At 36.5% G+C, this 18,868-nt stretch overlaps 1 protein-coding gene across 1 annotated transcript; it reads left to right on the top strand.

The window, feature by feature from the left end:
- The first annotated feature begins 17,543 nt into the window (after window positions 1-17,543).
- On the top strand, window positions 17,544-18,356 carry LOC128198868 (uncharacterized). The gene has a single exon (XM_052886309.1). It carries the CDS (start codon window positions 17,544-17,546, stop codon window positions 18,354-18,356), a length of 813 nt encoding a protein of 270 aa, XP_052742269.1.
- Window positions 18,357-18,868: the final 512 nt, after the last annotated feature.

The following is an 18,868-nucleotide window of genomic DNA, read 5'->3' as shown; positions in this document are numbered from 1 at the left end:
AAATAATATCAACTTGTTTGTGATGCCATGTTTCTATTATGGAAGTACAGTAGATATTTAAAGTAGACATCATATTTACTGATATTCATCATCATCATTATCAATCCATATTCGGCTTACTGCTGAGCTTGAGTCTCCTCTAAGATTGAGATTAGGCCAAATACTCCACCACGCTGGCCTAATGTGGATCGGCAGATTTCACACACGCAGAGAATTCAGAAAATTCTCAAGTAAGCTGTATGCAGATTTCCTCACGATGATTTTCCTTCACCGTTTGAGACACGTGATACCTATGTATTTTCTTAAAATGTTTATAACTGAAAAGTTGAAGGTGCATTTTTCACCCAGGGCCAGATTTGAACCTACACCCTTCGGAATCGGCGGCAGTGGTCGTATCTACTGGGCTATAACGGCTGATATTGTAAAGAGTTAAAATTTGTAAGGGTCCGATTTTAAAGTTCGTTTTAGAAATAGAAAGCCTCGTTATTTGCGAGTGTTACAGGTTTTTTTACTTTTTTCACACTCGCTTTTTAAACACTTAAAAAAAGTGTTTCTGCGACTAAAATACTTTCATATGGTTGAATTATATCAAACAATAACCATCAAAATCCAGAAGTTAAAGTTAAATTAGTGGTGCTAAAACAGTTAGCAGTTACCAAATTGTACGACCAAACTAATTATTGCTAATTGAAGTCGTAGCTATATTCAATAAAACTGTTCTATAGAGAGTTATCGACGGAAAATAGTTTCCGATTTCACTTATTATGGAGGAACTGACAAGTACATAGTTCTGCTATAAGCGACACTGGAGTTACGAATATTTCGAGTGGAATTTATTACGAAGTGGAATTGAGAGCGAAATTTAGTTACAGATATCTATGACGATCTCTCTGGCGCATTTTTGTTCTCAGAAAGGACCTGGGTTCGTTTCCCAGCGCGGTTAGCTTAGGATTTTATATTTTCTAAATTAGCTCAGGTCTGGCCTGGTGGTATGCGGCTGTGGCTAGTTACCACCTTACCGGCAAAGATGTACCGCCAAGCGATTTAGCTTTCCGGTACGATGTCGTGTAGTTTTCAACCTCCTCCTATTAAATTAGCCCGCTGCCATCTTAGATTGCATCATCACTTACCATCAGGTGAGATTGTGGTCAAGGGCTAAGGGCAAGAATATATATATTTTTTAATTTATTTGGGCAATTGAGCATTTGAGCAGTAGACAATTGGGCTAAAGAGCAAGTGGGCAATAGAGGATCTGGAATCTTGAAACCTTCCAATAATAACATATTAGTAGTAGTCCACTTATATGGGTAACTTTAATTTTAATATTTTAATTATCACCAATAAGTATCGAATGGGATGCGTGTTAGCCCTGTGGATATGACCTCTGCCTCATATTCCGAAGGATGTGGGTTCGAATCCAGTCCGGGGCATGCACCTCCAACTTTTCAGTTGTGTCGTGTCTCAAACGGTGAAGGAAAATATCGTAAGGAAACCTGCATACCATATATTTTCTTATTCTCTGCGTGTGTGAGGTCTGTTGGACTAACCCCTCTCAATCTGAGAGGAGACTCGAGCTTAGCAGTGAGCAAAATATGTGTTGATAACGAAGTAGCGAATAATATTGTCTGATTTATCAGTAGGTACTTGTAAACTAAGCGTAATTGAAATAAATTAATTTTAACTTTGACTTTAGACTTTATTCATTGTCTGCTCTGTGGTGAGGTCGTTATTTCACGGTATCCACATTTAGTTTATCTTTCATAGCTCCATGCATACCTATAGTGCAGCAAATAGCGTTCCGCGTTAGCAAATTGACAGTGCAAGCCCCGCGACAACTCTCCCTGGGGACTGATCGTTGCAATGTCGCGACAACTGGACTGCGCCGGATGAATACGACAACTGGAAATATACAATTATAATTGACTATTGAAGTATAAGTTGTAGTAAATTATAATTGACTAAACACGCTTTCTTTGATTGATTCTTACTCACGCACACACATACACAAACACATCTACAACACACACAATGTTTTACGTAATTATGTTATTCGTTAACTAATAATTGTGTCCTGGCGGTTGAGCGGGGCACCCAGTAATACAGGTTCCACCTAGTACAATTTGTATGTAAAACTTTAGTTAATGAATAAACGTTTTTTCATTTCGAATTCCTTAACCCTACATCCTGTAGTCACAAATTCAGGACTCTGCTCGGAGTTTTTCTCTCTACCACGCGATGGGTCTATACTAATAGGTAATAGAAAGAGGAAAGATTTGATTGTTTGTTTGTTTGTTTGCATTGATTTTGCTCTGAAACTACTGAACTGATTTGAAATTTTTTTTCACTGTTGGGAAGGTACACTATCCTAGAGTGCTATAGGCTACTTTTATGACCGTAAAAAAAAGACGTAGGTGTTAGGCCTAGAACTACTTTTAGCTACGTATTTGCATTTTATTGTTAGTTCTTTTATTAATATTTATTCACATAAATAAAAAAAAAGTAATGCAAATATTCGAAACGTATTTAAAAAAAAATTCATGTGTACTTTGAGTAAAACCTTTTTGAAATGTTAACAAAGCGCCATCTAGTTCGAACTGCGTGAACTACGACGCGAGACATGAAAACTTTATTCATCTCCATTTAGATGGCGTCAATGTATACGTATAGAGCTATTTCAGTGGTAATATTGTTTCCCCTAGACGTTTTAGACATGTCCCGATATGTTTGGATTTATGACGATGTATTATATAAAACGATACCTACATGTGAGAATCTTGCAAGCTCCTACTAATATTATAAACGCGAAAGTATGTATGAATGTTTAGATGTAAGTATGTTTGGATGTTTGTTACTCTTTAACGCCGCTACTACTGAAGCGATTTGGCTGAAATTTGGAATGGAAATAGATTTTACTCTGGATTATCACATAGGCTAATTTCTAATCCCGAAAAAATCCTTGGATTCCCGAGATTTGAGAAAACCTGATGATTTTGATAGTATGGATGTTTGTTACTCTTTCACGCCTGGGCTACTGAACCGAATCACTTAAATTTGAAGTATAGATAGATTATAGTCTGGATTAACACATAGGCTACTTTTCATCCCGGAAAAATCCATGGTTCCCGCGGGATTTGTGAAAAACTTAATTCTACGCGGACGAAGTCGCGGGTATATTATATAACCTTTCTAAGTAAATGTATACAAGTGTTATGTATTTATAACATAGTATAAGTAAATTCTGCTCATACTTTTGATGGTTTCTACAATAGAGTAGTGTCAAGGTAAATAGCAACGGTCAATGCTTACCGCATTGACCGCACGGATATTGACCGCCATAAAGGCAAAGACGTATGGTTTTGCCCTTAAGGTAGTCAAGCAATTTAAGGGGCTGGTAAGACTCCACGTAGAAGAAACCTTCACAAGTAGAATAATAATAATCGTTTATGTATAACAAGGTTTACAATTTTTCATGAGTTCAAGAACTGGCTATCCTAGATAGATTTTACGGATCTGTGTTAAGGATAACCAGCCCTCTCCTCCGGATTAGTTACAAAGATAACAAAAAGTGAGTGAATTTATAAACAAGTTTAGGCACTCAACAATATAAAAAATGTGTGTGCGTGTGTGTGCCTTTTGATACTTATATTATGTTATAATTATCATTATTATGATGAAAATAGTACTTTTTCCAAGTTAGCCCGTTTCCATCTTAAACTGCATCTTTACTTGTTGCAGTTACTCACTTGTCATTAAATAAAAAAAACTAGGCCTGAGCCAAAATAGAAAATTTTTGTCTAAATTAACCCGAGCTTGGAATCAAACTCAAAACGATTTTATTGTTACCAAAGCATTACCAACTCATCAGGTCATCAAAAACATAATTACGTAATATATTTTTAAGTAAAAACCTTAGTCCTAATATTCATAACTCTACAGAAAATTAAAAGTGTGAGATCTTCCATCTTTAAAAGCAATTTCCATTTCAGCCACAAATCTTTTGCACGGAAGCCATAACCCGGGCCCGTATGCGGCGAACACTCGGGCGCACTCTAAAGCGATTTTTCAGCGGAGCTGTCTGTGCCGCTTACTCATTAATCTAGCCAGGACACCCTGTGACGAACGCATCACTGAAGAATTGCACTGAGAGAGAACTGTGCTGGAAGCGACAGTGAATAAAGAATATCAGCTTTGTAGGTACTGGAGGCATATTCCGTAACGATGGTGTGGATAACTCGCAAGTGCGAATTTTGAATTGACCTCTGTAGTGTTTGTGTATCGTCGTCATCAACCCATATTCGGCTGCTGAGATCGAGTCTCCTCTCAGAATGAGAGGGGTTAGGCCTAATAGTCCACCACGCTGGCCCAATGCGGATTGGCAGACTTCACACACACAGAGAATTAAGATAATTCTCTGGTATGCAGGTTTCCTCACGATATTTTCCTTCACCGATAGGGAGACGTGATATTTAATTTCTTAAAATGCACACAACTGAAAAGTTGGAGGTGCATGCCCTGGACCAGATTCGAACCCACACCCTCCGGAATCGGAGGCAGAGGTCATATCCACTGTGCTATCACGGCTACGTGTTTGTGTTTGTGTATACTAAATAGATACCTACAATACTACATACACTACCTCATGTACATTGGTAGTGGGGGCAATGAGTCAGAGCAATGAGTCTGTCACCGGCGTTCGACTTGAGTGGTCGTGCGCGGTCTGCTTGCCTTACCAGTGTAGAGATGAGCCAGTGTTTAGCTATATCTAAGTATTAATAAACAAACATAAATAAATAATAATTGACGTCTGTGATTTCAATATAACTTTTTTTGAGCAGCTATTTACTCAAACATAATCAAGCTTTTAAAAAAAATGTCTTTGGGTTTGACTAGGTTTATCTCTGAAATGGCTTAACCGGTTTTAATGATACTTTCACTGGGAGATAGAGGAGATTATGAAACAACATATTACTTATAGCTTATTGGAATTGTATCTTTTTACATTTTTAACAATTTAACAAGTTATTTGCAAAATATTGTATTTAAAACTTGGAAAAATTAAGAAATAGCTAGAATAAACAATAATACCCATACCTAACCTACGATGCAGGCTTTAGCTACATAAAGCACTCTACAAACGTGAGGCAAATTTGAATCGCACTTGCGTAGCGAATAAATTACACAAACCTGGAATGTTCGGCATATCAATCTAAATATTTTGTAAAGTCGAAAATTTGAAATCCATTTGTCGGCGGCAGGCAACAGACAGGAATGAAGGCAACACTCGCCTATATAATATAAGTGTGATGAAAGACTAAATGGGTCGACCTTAGAAACAATCCGAAACAGATTCATCTATCATTAAAAAATAAAAAGTCATCCATTGCTCTTAAACTTATCCAGTACCTATAGTGCATAGGAAATGCCGACCTAGTTCCGAACTGCATGAAGATTGATTTAGTAGTTTTGCGTGCGCAAAACCGTACTGGGATGGTCCAGGATTATTATTTTCTACATTCATTCTATTGAATGATCCTCACCATTCTATTTCATTGTTCGTTCTTTTTACAACGTTACAGTCAATAACGAATCCGTTTTGTACTATTTTTATTAACTTTATTTCGAACTTCGTCCGCGTGAAATTTAGTTTTTGACGAATCCCTCAGGAACCATGGATTTTCCCGGGATGAAAAGTAGCTTATATGTTAAACAGAGTAAAATCTATTTTCATTCTAAATTTCAGCCAAATCGGTTCAGTAATTGTGGCGTTAATAGTAACAAACATTCAAATTAACATCCAAACAAATATCCAAATAAATATCTATACAAACTTTCGCGTTTATAATATTAGTAAGATTGTAAATTAAATAGGATTGCAGATTATACTAGTATAGTGGATACTCGTTACTTCATCCGATGTTAGACCTCCTTAATCCGACCCTGTCACAAAACCCGTTCTATAAATAATATACAATGGTCAAATGTACATAATTACTGAAAAATATCTCCTGATTTTCAGTAATTATGTACCTATGTTGTTTCATTAAATTGATTTAGTTTTTTGTTTCTTTGAGTGGGTTTTATGATTTAGATCGAAATTTGGAACAGGCTCTGGGTATAGGTTCTAGATTTTTTTTTATATTATTAAAATATATTTTGTGATTTATCTTAAATCAGAATGTAACAAAAAAATACACTAAAAAATATTTATTTTGGTCTAACTAAAGTTTTATCATATCAAGACACTGACAAGATAAACTTAAAAGCTTCATCTAAATAAAAAACCGTAATACAAATCGTCTAACTCGTTCCTAATATATAATACATAGAATAACAATACGATAGAGTAATAAGAATTACTCTTTAAAATATATTAAATTGGTTTCTTCTAGTTTGTAACTCTATATTCTTCAGTCTATTACTCAACGGTTGCCCTTTCATCTGGTAACTAGATGATATCAATTTATAATTGATTCATATTCTATGTTTATATCTATATCTATACTAATATTATAAATCAGTAAAGTGTGTGATGTTTTAGGGTGCCAATATTCTCAAGAGAACGGGAATAGGGATGATGACAGTTTTTTAAATTGTATATAAATCAAGAGTATACTAATAGTAAAGCAATTTTGTAAAAGTAACAGGGTATCTGCGATCATTACTTTTGGAGTTACAGGGATTTAAAGAGTCAGATTTGCGGCGCTGCCGCGGATCCCTGAAAAACGCCCCATACAAAATGACTCGAAATAATGACGTCATAGGCAATGTAATGATCGTTAGATTTGTATGCGAGTTCAAACAAAATTACTAATATCTTTGTTATTTGTGCGTTTATGCTTATAGTTCAAATATTAAAAAATGTCACATTTAATGTAAGGAAGCTAAAACTGTATGAATTTTCATCTAATTACGATAAAATATTTTTAATAGTTTTTGAAATTTTATAATCTCATTTATTTTGCAAATATCCAGACAATCTTTGCTTTTTATGTATAAATTAGTTAACATTGACCTTATTTACCCGAATGTATCATAAAAATCAATATATTCAAACCTAGTCATCATCCCCATTACGAGGGTGAAACCACGAACGTTGGCTGGTTGTATATATATATACTCATAATAGTATCTATATAGATTAAGTTACTGAACTTAGATTAAGTTAGTGAACCGTTGCTGACACTTCATGCATCATCCGCGTAGCCGTCTCGTAGCAAAGTTGTAGCGCCGTAGCAATAATTCGTAGACAGTTAAAACAGATTCAAAACTTCGTTATGTTATTATTTTGTAAAAATTAATTTAATAACTAAGGTAATATACTCATCAATTGCAAGTTGCAACATTACAATTCAGGAAGCAATCAAAGCGCATGATGAACGTCGATGACGTCATGCGTCGTTCCCTTTCTCTAAGGTTGCCATTTTTTTACGACGTTGTCACGTCCAACTATCGTCAGTAAACCGACTTTACAGACAACTGATTTTTTTTTATATATTCGCTTAAATAAAATATCGTTAACAAGGCATTCGCACTCGCAAATGTTAAGTTGTTCAGCTTATCGGAGTCATGCGCGTAAAATATGAGGAGTCGGTTCATTCGCTCCGTACGAATTATTGCCCATTATTGTGCAAATTTTGTGCATTATATGCGGTTTTCGTTTATATACCGACCACAGTGTAAAAAATCAGTAAACCATGAATAACAGATCAGTGTGCTCAGTGACAGTTTTCAATGTATTCATACTGACTGTGACGATCGCGTAACTGTAAACGCGAGTTTCTAAGGAATTGAAACAGAGCCATCTAGCGGCACTACTGCACAACTGTTTTAATTCCTTAGAAATTCGCATTTACGGTTACACGATAGTCACAGTATGAAGACATTGAAAACTGCCACTAGGCACTCTGCATTGTTACATAAATCATCGATAAACGGCTATGACAAAAGCAAAGGAATAACTGAAAGAAAACTGCAAAGAACGCGACGGCAGCACTGTTTTTTATATTTCTGATTGTGTAAGTGCCGTAGGCTCCTCAATAGGACCTCAGTGGCGTCACCGGAGGCTTAGGGCAAGCGCAGAAGCATCGCTTGATGGGACCCTAAGGGAGCAAAAAAGGCGTCTTCTTTGAGACACAGACCTCCTCAGCTCAGCCTCGGAGTATATTAGTCCAAGCACCCCCGGAATCGTGAGTTTAAAAAATCCACGTCCGGATGACGTCAAATACCGGGGACCTCGTCTTCTCGCGAAGGCAAAATACTTATGACTTATTTCAATCAATCAATCGTTTCACTAATTTTAAGATTTATATTTATTGTCATTTACGTATACCATTTTTTTAGCCTGTGGCATAATGTTTTAGTAAAAATATTAACAGAAATACGCGATGATACGAATGTTTTATTTTCACAGCTTAATCTCACCGTCGAAATAAGTTATGCAGCGATCGTGATTCTTGCTTTACTTCTGGGGAAATTCAACCGTTCCGCGCATTAAGCCGGACTGCCTATCACACAGTTTCGTACAACATAATGTTTCGTATTTTTAGGGTTCTGTATATTAAATGGAAAAAACGGAAGCGTTTATCGGATCACTATCTTATCGTCTGGCCGTCTATCTATTATGCAATGATAAGTGAAAAACCTGTACAGAGTTACACTTTGAAAGCCCATTCCATTCCATAAGCCCAATAGTATTAATATTTATAGTTATATCAATAGTTGTCGGTAAAATAAGCGTTGGTCGCCGCAAAATGTCTTGGCTTAAATCATCCAAGATTGGACCGATATCGAGAGGGCCACATTTTTTTATATTTCTCGTTACAAAATATAAAGAAGTCTATACGGAATTGACCGCTAACTTTCGCTAGTCGAAGAAGCACTGTTTTAGCTAGGAGTACCACTGGTTGGTGTTCTCGGCGATAGTTTGTTATAACAATAGATGGATCATCTGTTTATTTCGTTAACTATTAATTGTCCTATAAAAATGCACTAGCTAATGAAATCGGCACTAATCAGATTAGGTCTGTTCTGATTCAGATCCAAAACAATAAGCCAAGGTCCAACTCAGAAGATCCGCTTGTACGTCCTTGTACTTATACGTACCTCAGGGACAGCGGTCCCAATATAGCGCCAGCAAAATCAGATAAAAAAAAAGAATTTCTTCGAATAATGGAATTAGCAAATTAAATTCGTTTTCTTTTTTGCCAATGTTATAACATTAAGAAAATTACAAGATTAGAGTTAAAATGATACTTTGTTATTCGCTTCGGTGTCATAGGAAGCCAGTCTAACTACGAAAAAGTTATCACCACCGAGACAACGTTCAGATAATTCCCGCCGCGCCCGTCACCCGCCCAGCATTTGGTTAAATTAATTCCGGGAATAAAAGTTTGCGAGTCGAATTCTAGACGCGTTAGAATGTTACAATTCTATGTAAATTGTGGAAGAAAACGAAGAAAAAAGTGGGTCTTGAGAAAACTGATATTGAACGACTAGTTTAGATTGCTGCCCATTGTTCTTTATAAACATACTATCGGACTCCCGCGACTTCATACGCGTGGAATTCAGTTTTTCACAAATCCTGCGGGAACCATGGATTTTTCCGGGATGAAAAGTAGCCTATGTGTTTCAGTAGCCGCAGCGTAAAAGAGGAACAAACATACTTACTTACCCACACACAAGTGTAATACTGTGATGTGATGTGATAGTGTGAAACATATAAGTATAACAAAACACAAGGGTCAAAGTTCGAGTTCCTTGTCAGGCTAACTATAAAGTTTGGTGTAGTTTTTTGTCTGATTGTGTAAGTTTCGTATATTTAATGCTTTGAAGAGCAATGGATAACACTTTTAACAAAGTTCAGGTCCAACAGGGTCTGAATTGGTATATTAATGGTTATATTTATAGAGAGACGAGTATCTAGGTATTAAATGACTCATAGTGCGGGTACTGGGTCCATCGTGTGATAAAAAGAAAAACTCAGAGCAGAGTCTTCTACGTCCGGACCTGAAAACTAATCAACACTTAACAATTATTTACTCTCCCTGCTCATCCAAATTTATTTGTATGATCCTACTAGAGCAGCATTTAAATATTCAATGAAAATCATATTTCTACTTAAAATCTCAGTTAGCATTAGCCCGCTACTTATCTATCTTCCAAGCAACTACTTGGTCAATACTATAATCGTTAAACTAGAGATATAAACTCTACTATTAAGACGTAACACTTATATTCCCACTACTTGACTCATACAACATCCTTATAATGAGCCCTAAGAACAAAGCAATAAGGTCTATTATTGACATGCCTTTTACAAAGTATCAAAACACAAGCAACTAAATACTATTCAGCTTCAATAGGAGAATAGATGCACACGATAAATCTTATGCTTCTAAAAATAAGAGCTATTTTTAAAAGCCATTTGGTATAGTCACCTTGTTGAGGTCTGTTACACACGGGTTTATTTCCATATCTTTAAGGAAAAACTTACGAATTAGCTATCCGATACTAGTTCAGACTTATTAGACAGACTAGGTTAGAAGGCCAGGTACTAAATCGTACAACGTAATAAAATGATCTATTCAGTATAACGTATTTTCATCATAATTATATCAGCCGATGGACGTCCACTGCAGGACATAGGCCTTTTGTAGGGACTTCCAAACATAACGATCCAGCGAATCCCTGCGACTCCCTTGATGTCGTCAGTACACCTGGTGGGAGGTCGACGAACACTGCGTAACATAACTTTTAACATACAAATTTAACAGAGATGTAATATTGTAAGGGATTGATGTATGGGTCTTCTCCGGCTCGTAAGAACTGGGCAGGGGTGCGGGTCTCGAGTCTTCGCCTCCATGGCCAGGTGCGTCACGGGGGACCTTGCTCCTCCGGTTCTCTCTTCCAACCTCTCCCGGGGTTGAGGCCTTTTGAGTTTTTGGGTTGTCAATCCGGTGTTCTCGCGCGAACTGCGATTTCTCGTTGTCCTGTATCGGGTACTCAGTTGGTAGTGTGGAGTTTTACTGCTTGAATGGCTGCCACTGGTCCCTGACCCTGAAGGTATGCTGTCAGCCTGGCCATCAGCACTTCCACTACCACCCGGACGAGGGCTGTCAAGTCCATGGCGAGGCTTCCCCTGACACAACATGTGGTTGTGGTACGATGGTTGGTGGCAGTATGTATATTGTATACACAATTAATTTCTGTAAGAGGTCTGTTTAACCCGGCAGCACTCGCTACTGGGTAAATATTACCACAGAGTACCTAAAAATGGATGTCTTTCTTTTTCGGAGCACTTTGGCGCCACGCGCTTCTAGGTACCTTCTAGTTGCTAACTAACGCACACGCACACCGCGTTGCGGCCAAAGCGCGCGCGGCGTTTGGCCACAACGGACGTTTAAAGTGAGTATGGGTAAAAAATACCCAGTAGCGACAGTTCTCGTTATTTTTTTTTATGTTTACTTAAGGTTGTTTACCTTGTTTTAGAGTCTATTTAAAATAGATTTCCGGCTGAGAGATAGCACTATAGCAGAATTACTTGAGCAAGAAGATAGCGAGGAAGGAAATGTTGCAATGTGAGCAATATAGTGAACATGTAAGTGACTCTGAGCAAAATGTTGGTAAATCAGACGCAGACTCAGACCTTGACGAAATTCCTTGCGATCTACCCTCAAATGAAGAACCGTAACCCTCAAATGCAGAATATTTAAAAGATGCCGGGAACATACAACCGTAATATGTGAGGACTGCTTTGATAACATGAAATAAAGCCATTTTTACTAACGGGTGAGGAACAACAAGTTCTATGCCAAATATCTAAAAGTTCCCGAGGTATAAAAAATATATGCTTGTTTTGATTTTCTAGTGTTTAAGTCTTCTTTTCATAAATATCTCAATTTTGTATGGTTTCTTAGAAGAAAAAGCATTTTTGTTAGTTTGTATAAGAGTTTAACGATTTTTGTTCGAATTCTATGATTTTTTTTCAAAAGGCTCATATTTTTGATAAATAAATGATTAGACTGTAATATATCTTTTTATTTACTAAAAATAATATTATTAAAATTATATAATGCGCATAAAACAACTAACTACCTATTTGTCTTGAATAATGGGCCATAAAATCTGTGGTATTTTTTACCCAGTAGCGAGTATTGATGTTTGTAAAATCCTAGCGAGTGCTGCCGGGTTAAATAAAGCTCGTCATTTTGTAAAATAAAACACATAAACACTGAACAGTTTAGTTCCTCCATCTCAATTTTATTATAGAACAAAGAGACGTAGTGAACATTGGCATCCATATTGTCCAGTTCACACTTGACATCTACTCGACTCTCACATTTCGACGTTTCTACTTGGAATGGCCTTTCGGTGTCTGTTTCCTGACACTCGGAATTTGTGCACAGCTACAAGATGAAAGGATATCTTCTAGGCAAACTCCATTCTAGACCTCGTCATTGAACAATCAAGATTAAGATGACTACTTAATAAAAAAGTGAATCTAACTGATACCTACTGTATACATTTTTTTTTTTGGAAAAATCTGAATACACAAACTATGAAAACGGTCATCCCATAAAAGTTATGTTATGCCCGTTGACCGCTTTTAAATTTACATGTTTTTAATTAATAGTGTAGGAAATAGTAGTCTCTGACAGATATCACGTCGCTTGATCTCGTGTTAGCATTAGTGTGCTCGTGGCGTTCGAGCCGTCCACATCTCTTGTTGTGTAATTCTTTATGGGTTACTTGGAATAGCCGGGGAGAGTGACTTGAGTGGAAAAGGGGAGTGTTAGATATCTGTCAAAGGCGCCTTTAACCCTACACACATCGTTCACAAGTGCGTGACTCCACTCAAGGTCATTCTCTGCCATTCTGCCATTCAACAGTTTGATTTGTTAATTAAGTTGTTCTGACAAAATGTTATGAATCATAACCTTTGTTCGACATTAGCTTGAGTCTGCTAAAAGTTATATAAACTGTATTGTGGTTAACTAACTTCATTTATGTTATTTTACTTTTCGGATATTGTAGATTGAATTTTAAACTTTAAAATGGTAGATTAGATAAAGAAAATAACGTTTAAATTTTGGAACTTTGAAGAGAGAGAAGGGAGAAAATGGCTCCTCTATTTTTAAGAAGTTAAAACATCGTCTGTAACAGAGCTACACCTTTCAGTGCACGTACTCACAAGCTAGAAGCATGTTCCACTATGCGCCAGTCTGCATCGTCGACCGGAGCCTTAGATGTTACGTTTTACGTGCCGGTAATGAAACTGCAACTATAAATTTCAAACCGGACTTAACCCTCCATCCTACTAATATAAACTCGAAATTTTGTATGGATGTTTGTTACTTTAACGCCGCTACTAAGGAAACGATTTTGCTGAAATTTGGAATGGAAATAGATTTTACTCTGGATTAACACATACTACATTTTATCCTGAAAAATCCATGGTTTCCTGAGATTTGCGAAAACTGATGATTTTGATGGTATTATGAATGTTTGTTACTCTTTCACGCCTCGACTACTGTACTAAATTTGCTGAAATTTGGTATTAAGACATATTATAGCCTGGCTTAACACATAGGCCACTTTTGACCCGAAAAAATTCCCGAGGGATTGGCAAAAAATTGAATTACACGCGGACGAAGTTGCGGGCGTCCGCTAGTCATACATACATAATACCAGAGCACCGGACATTCTTTATCGGACACTCGGACTTTTTATTAACTTTGATGTTACCCAGTGAAGGGTTGCCACGAAGCTAAATGTCTGGTGACTGAAGATGTATTTTCACGCTATTCCGAAGGAAATATTAAAGATATTATTTGTTTTCACGGAAAAGTAACTTCACCAAGGCAACTAGAGCGACTTGCATTTAGCTTCTCCTTGCAACCTTTACTCTGTCGTCATTCCACCTATGGATGGACCAACGCTGCATTTTCCAGTGTAGCACCGTCATTCCAACACCTTGGTATTTTAAAGTCCATCAACTTAATATGTGCAGCCATAAAACCTACAAGTTAATGGGCAAGAGATCGGAGACTTTTAAACCAAACAGTTCTAGAATAAACCTCAGTGTATTCAGTGCCTTTAAACTTCGGTTTTCGTTGGCACCGGTTGTTCAATAATTTCCAATTCTGAACGTAAACCAGCAGTCTGTGCTGTTCGAATTTAATAGCGATATATGTGGCGAGTAGGGACCGCAAAAATATTTCACGAGTATCGAAAAATAGACACATTTAATGTGCATGCATTCCATTTGCATAATTGTATTAAATGATTCTCTTTAGATGCAGTAAATTACTCTGTAATTAATTATTTTAACATTTCCTATTCAGAATTTGAATTATTGAGGGAAGGTCTTACATAAATTATTTCAAGTGGTTTGTGTTTGATTAAATAATGAGCGCTTGACTTTATGGTTGTGAGTCATTACTTTTTTTAGTTTCACAGTCAAATAAATTTGTTTTAACTTCTATGCAAATATTTTGCACACTAACTCCCATAATCATCAACATGGATTAAGATGTAAACCTCGATTTTCTTCAAAGTAAAGTGGTCCTAATCACTACAGTTTATTGCACATTAAAAGCAAAGTAAATAGAACTCTTTACTTTGAAAAAAATTGAGGGTTGAATATTAATACCCGTTTGTAAATATGACCGTAAATAAATACCAACTTGTTCTTAATCAACTAACTCTCCCACAAAGTTATAACTTTATCATCGCAATATGAAAAACAGAAACTACCTTGTTACTACTGCCTCCGCTCGTAAAATATAATTACGAAAAGGGCTATAAGACGGCGAACTTTATGATGACTTAATTTGTGTAACTACCCTCAGGAAATGTCCCTCTAGATTCGCCCTAATAAAATATAACTGGCTGCCCTGACCATTACATCGGTTATAAGCTTTTTTATGTATGTAGAAAGGATATAAAACTGTCCTCTCTTTGGTTTTGTGAGATTTTAAATTGGTGTGTTAATATTTTCATAGACATCGTCATCAATATCAGCCCATATAAGTCCACCGCTGAACATCGGCCTCACTCTTTCTAAGCAAGGATTAATATAACATAGGCCTCTCTCTTTCTAAGGATTTCTAAGCAATGTAATTAAGGGCTAGGCATAAGAGTAGTGGTACGTAAAGACACTTGGTTAGATTCAGGTACATAAATCTTAAATGTATACCATAAAACTGAAGAGTTTGTTTGTTTGTTTGTTTGCTTGTTTGATTGATAAGCTCACCATTTCGCTATGAAATAACATGTGAACTGCCCTCTCTCAAAAATGGGCACATTAAAAAATTAAAAGACGATTATTTTTACTGTTTAATTTAGATTAGCCCTATAAAGAACCGCTTTGAAATATATGGCATACTAGCGCTTAACAACCCTTGGCCATATATCAAAAGTTAATTAAAGCCATTGACAAGCATGCTATTATTATTTTTGTAAGGCTGGTAGTATTTGATATTATTTCAGATTAGCCTAATGTTTGCTAGGCATGGTGATTTAAGCACAAAGTTCATTCACCTCATTGTTTTCTGTCAGACGAACTAATTAGGTAGATATGTAATTAGGTAGATAATTGTTAACTTTTTTTACTCTCAGCACTGGAGAGCAGCATTCTGTTAAAGTACCTTGTAACAGACTTCTCTTGACGACCTCCGTGGCGCAGTGGTATGCGCGGTGGATTTACAAGACGGAGGTCCTGGGTTCGAGCCCCAGCTGGGCTGGTTGAGGTTTTCTTAATTGGTCCAGGTCTGGCTGGTGGGAGGCCTTGGCCGTGGCTAGTTACCACCCTACCAACAAAGACGTAACGCCAAGCGATTTAGCATTCCGGTACAATATCGTGTAGAAACTGAAAAGGGTGTGGATGTACACTCTACTCCTAACAAATTAGCCCGCTTCCATCTTAGATTGCATCATCACTTACCACCAGGTGAGATTGTAGTCAAGGGCTAACTTGTAAGGAATAAAAAAAAAACTAACTAAAAAGAGTGATATGGTATGCTGATACATTATTTTATTATTCATCCAACACTGTGTTGTAAGCCCTAAACTCCCCCATCCTTAGTTACGTAATTACACTGGTGTTAATATTATAATTTAATTCAGTTTGATGAAACAACAATGCCGGCAGTATCCCAATTCCGTCTGCGTCGACTGCGCCAATCAGAATGCACGAGCGTTACGGAATTCCACTTTGATAATGCATTCCGTGTAATTTGACTTAAGTTTATTTCGTTTGTGCCCAACTAGTGCGACCGAACAAAGCGGTGCTAATTTCCTTGTACTAACTAAGCTAAACAAAACAGCTATCAATTGAATTTATGTTCCTATTGTTTTGTTTATTTAATGATAAAACGAACTTACCTGTATGTGAGGTTCTATCGTAAGCTAGCTGACGCTGCGTGGTTTTACCCGCGTGGTTCCCGTTCCCGTTAAAAACGGGGATAATATATAGCCTTCCTCGATAAATGGGTTATCTAACACTGAAATAATTTTTCAAATCGGACCAGTAGTTCCTGAGATTAGCGCGTTCAATCAAACAAAGAAACAAACTCTTAAGCTTTATATATTAGTATAGATATAAATATGCGAGCTGCTCAATTCGTAGCGATTAATATTTACTTGATAGTATTAATCGCGATAATTCAGCGGGAGGAGGGCGCTGCAAGCGAACTGTGGAACATTGGCTCCGTACGAAAAGTGAAATATAAATTTAAAAAACGCTTAATATTTGTCGTTAATGTGATAAAAACATTAAGTGCAGTGTAACTCACGAGTAAAAACGTTAGCAACGCAAGTTATTGAGAGAAACGAGAGAACTTACGTGTTTTAAGTGACTCCAGTCGCGGGATTAAAAAGTACACAAACACCAACAAAAATATCCGAAACAGCACAATAAACAACGCGAACTGTGATTATATAACTAACTGTTCTATAAATACTAGCGAAACTACCCAGAAAGTACACTAACAAGAAGTATTTTAACAAGAAAGTGAAACACAAAAAGTGAAATAAATTACAACAGTGGGACGGTGTGCAAACAAAACGAAATTGTAGCAACCCGCCAATACTGTCACGACATATCAACGTAATATCAACATAAGATTGCAAATTTTCGGAACTACAAAATAAAGAACAGACAGCTGAGTGGTGCGAACACCGGACTTATATCGCAAACGAAATACCAGTCGCCGCACCCGGGTTCGAAACCCACCATCGAAGAATAGTTTTTTTTTTTCAATTTGTAAAATTTGTGACAATATTCTATTAAAAAAGAATATTCAATTTGGAAATAATTTATCTAAATAAAATTTAAAAAAAAAAAAAAAAAAAAAAATAATAAAAAAAAAAAAAAAAAAAAAAAAATTCTCGTCATATTCCAACTTGATCCTCACCACGGTCAACTACTAAGGATACTAACTACCACCTATTGCTCTTGTTAGTACCTTGGGTAAAGACAAAACTGGTGGCCAACTAATTCGTGATTTTAAGCGTCGCCTATCCACAATAAAATAAAAATAATCATGGAAGAAGTGCTCAGAGCGCTAAACTCAATAAAAAATGAACTCAACGAACAACGCTTGGAAATTAGAGCAACTGGCAAAAACGTTACAGAAAAAGTCACGGAGAATATTAACAAAATGCTCGAAGAAAAATTTCTAGTATGGGAAGAAAAACATGAAAATCTTAGAAAAGTAGTGGAAAACCAGGAAAAAAGGATATATTTTTTGGAAAAGCAAGAAAGAAAACGTAATCTGGTGATATTTGGGATTGAAGAGACAGAGACATCGTACGAAAATTTAGAAAGGAACATTATTAATTGGGCAGACCAATATTTTTCTATCAAGCTAAACTATAGCGACATACAGGAAGTGAAAAGAATAGGAAAAAAAGGAGTAAGACCGCGCCCAACAATAGTATCCTTTACAACTCTAGGCATAAAAATAAATATTTTGAAAAATAGATATGCGTTGAAAAATACCTCCTATAACGTGAAAGAAGACTATCCAAAATACGTGTTAGAAAAAAGGAAAGAATTACAGGAACAAGTACAATTAGAGAGAGAGAAAGGAAACAAAGCCATAATTAAATATGATAAACTCATAATTCTATCAAAAAACAATCCTAAGCGAAAACTACTGTCCTCACCACAAAATGTAACAACTCCTAATGCAGAAGAGATAACTCCTATAAATAAAAAGAACAAATTGCGTAAATCTGATGCATTGGTACAAAGATCAAATAGCATTACTGAGGGGATTATGAAACCGAGCATGTTAAATTTCCTAATCAACAAAAATGCGACTAACTCAGCTTGTAGTCAAGACAAACAATAACAATTAAGCGCCTCCTCCATCACAGATCATAAAACCAAACAAACGAAAGAACAAAACATATATCTTCCAACCCGGCTGGTCACCGTGGAAGATCACGACCATAACCCTCTAAAGATAACCATTCCAGCACAGGAAAAAATCAATATAAAAACACACCAACTACAAATTGCAACATACAATGTCAGAACCTTATCGTCATACGAACGGCTACTGGAACTTGAAGAAGCAATAAAGGAAATCAAATACGACGTTATAGGAATTTCTGAAATAAGAAGGCTTGGTACTAAAATCGAAGAATACGATAACTTTATACTATGCTATATAGGCAATACACCAGGACAATACGGGGTAGGCTTTGTTATAGAGAAATCGCACAAAAACGACATAGAGAGCTTCACTGGCATTACAGAGCGTGTCGCCGTTCTAAACATTAACATTCGAGGCTTAAAGATTACCATCATTCAAGCATATGCACCAACAGAATCAGCAAATGATTTCGAAGTTGATGATTT

The sequence above is a fragment of the Bicyclus anynana genome, chromosome 16 (genome assembly GCF_947172395.1).
Source record: "Bicyclus anynana chromosome 16, ilBicAnyn1.1, whole genome shotgun sequence".
NCBI classification, from domain to species: Eukaryota; Metazoa; Arthropoda; class Insecta; order Lepidoptera; family Nymphalidae; genus Bicyclus; species Bicyclus anynana.
Note: the sequence above shows the minus strand (reverse complement) of the source record. Positions and strands in the feature narration are given on the sequence as shown.

What these genes read in the sequence shown, in the direction of transcription:
- LOC128198868 (XM_052886309.1), top strand. Translation starts at nt 17,544, where the DNA reads ATGGAAGAAGTGCTCAGAGCGCTAAACTCAATAAAAAATGAACTCAAC.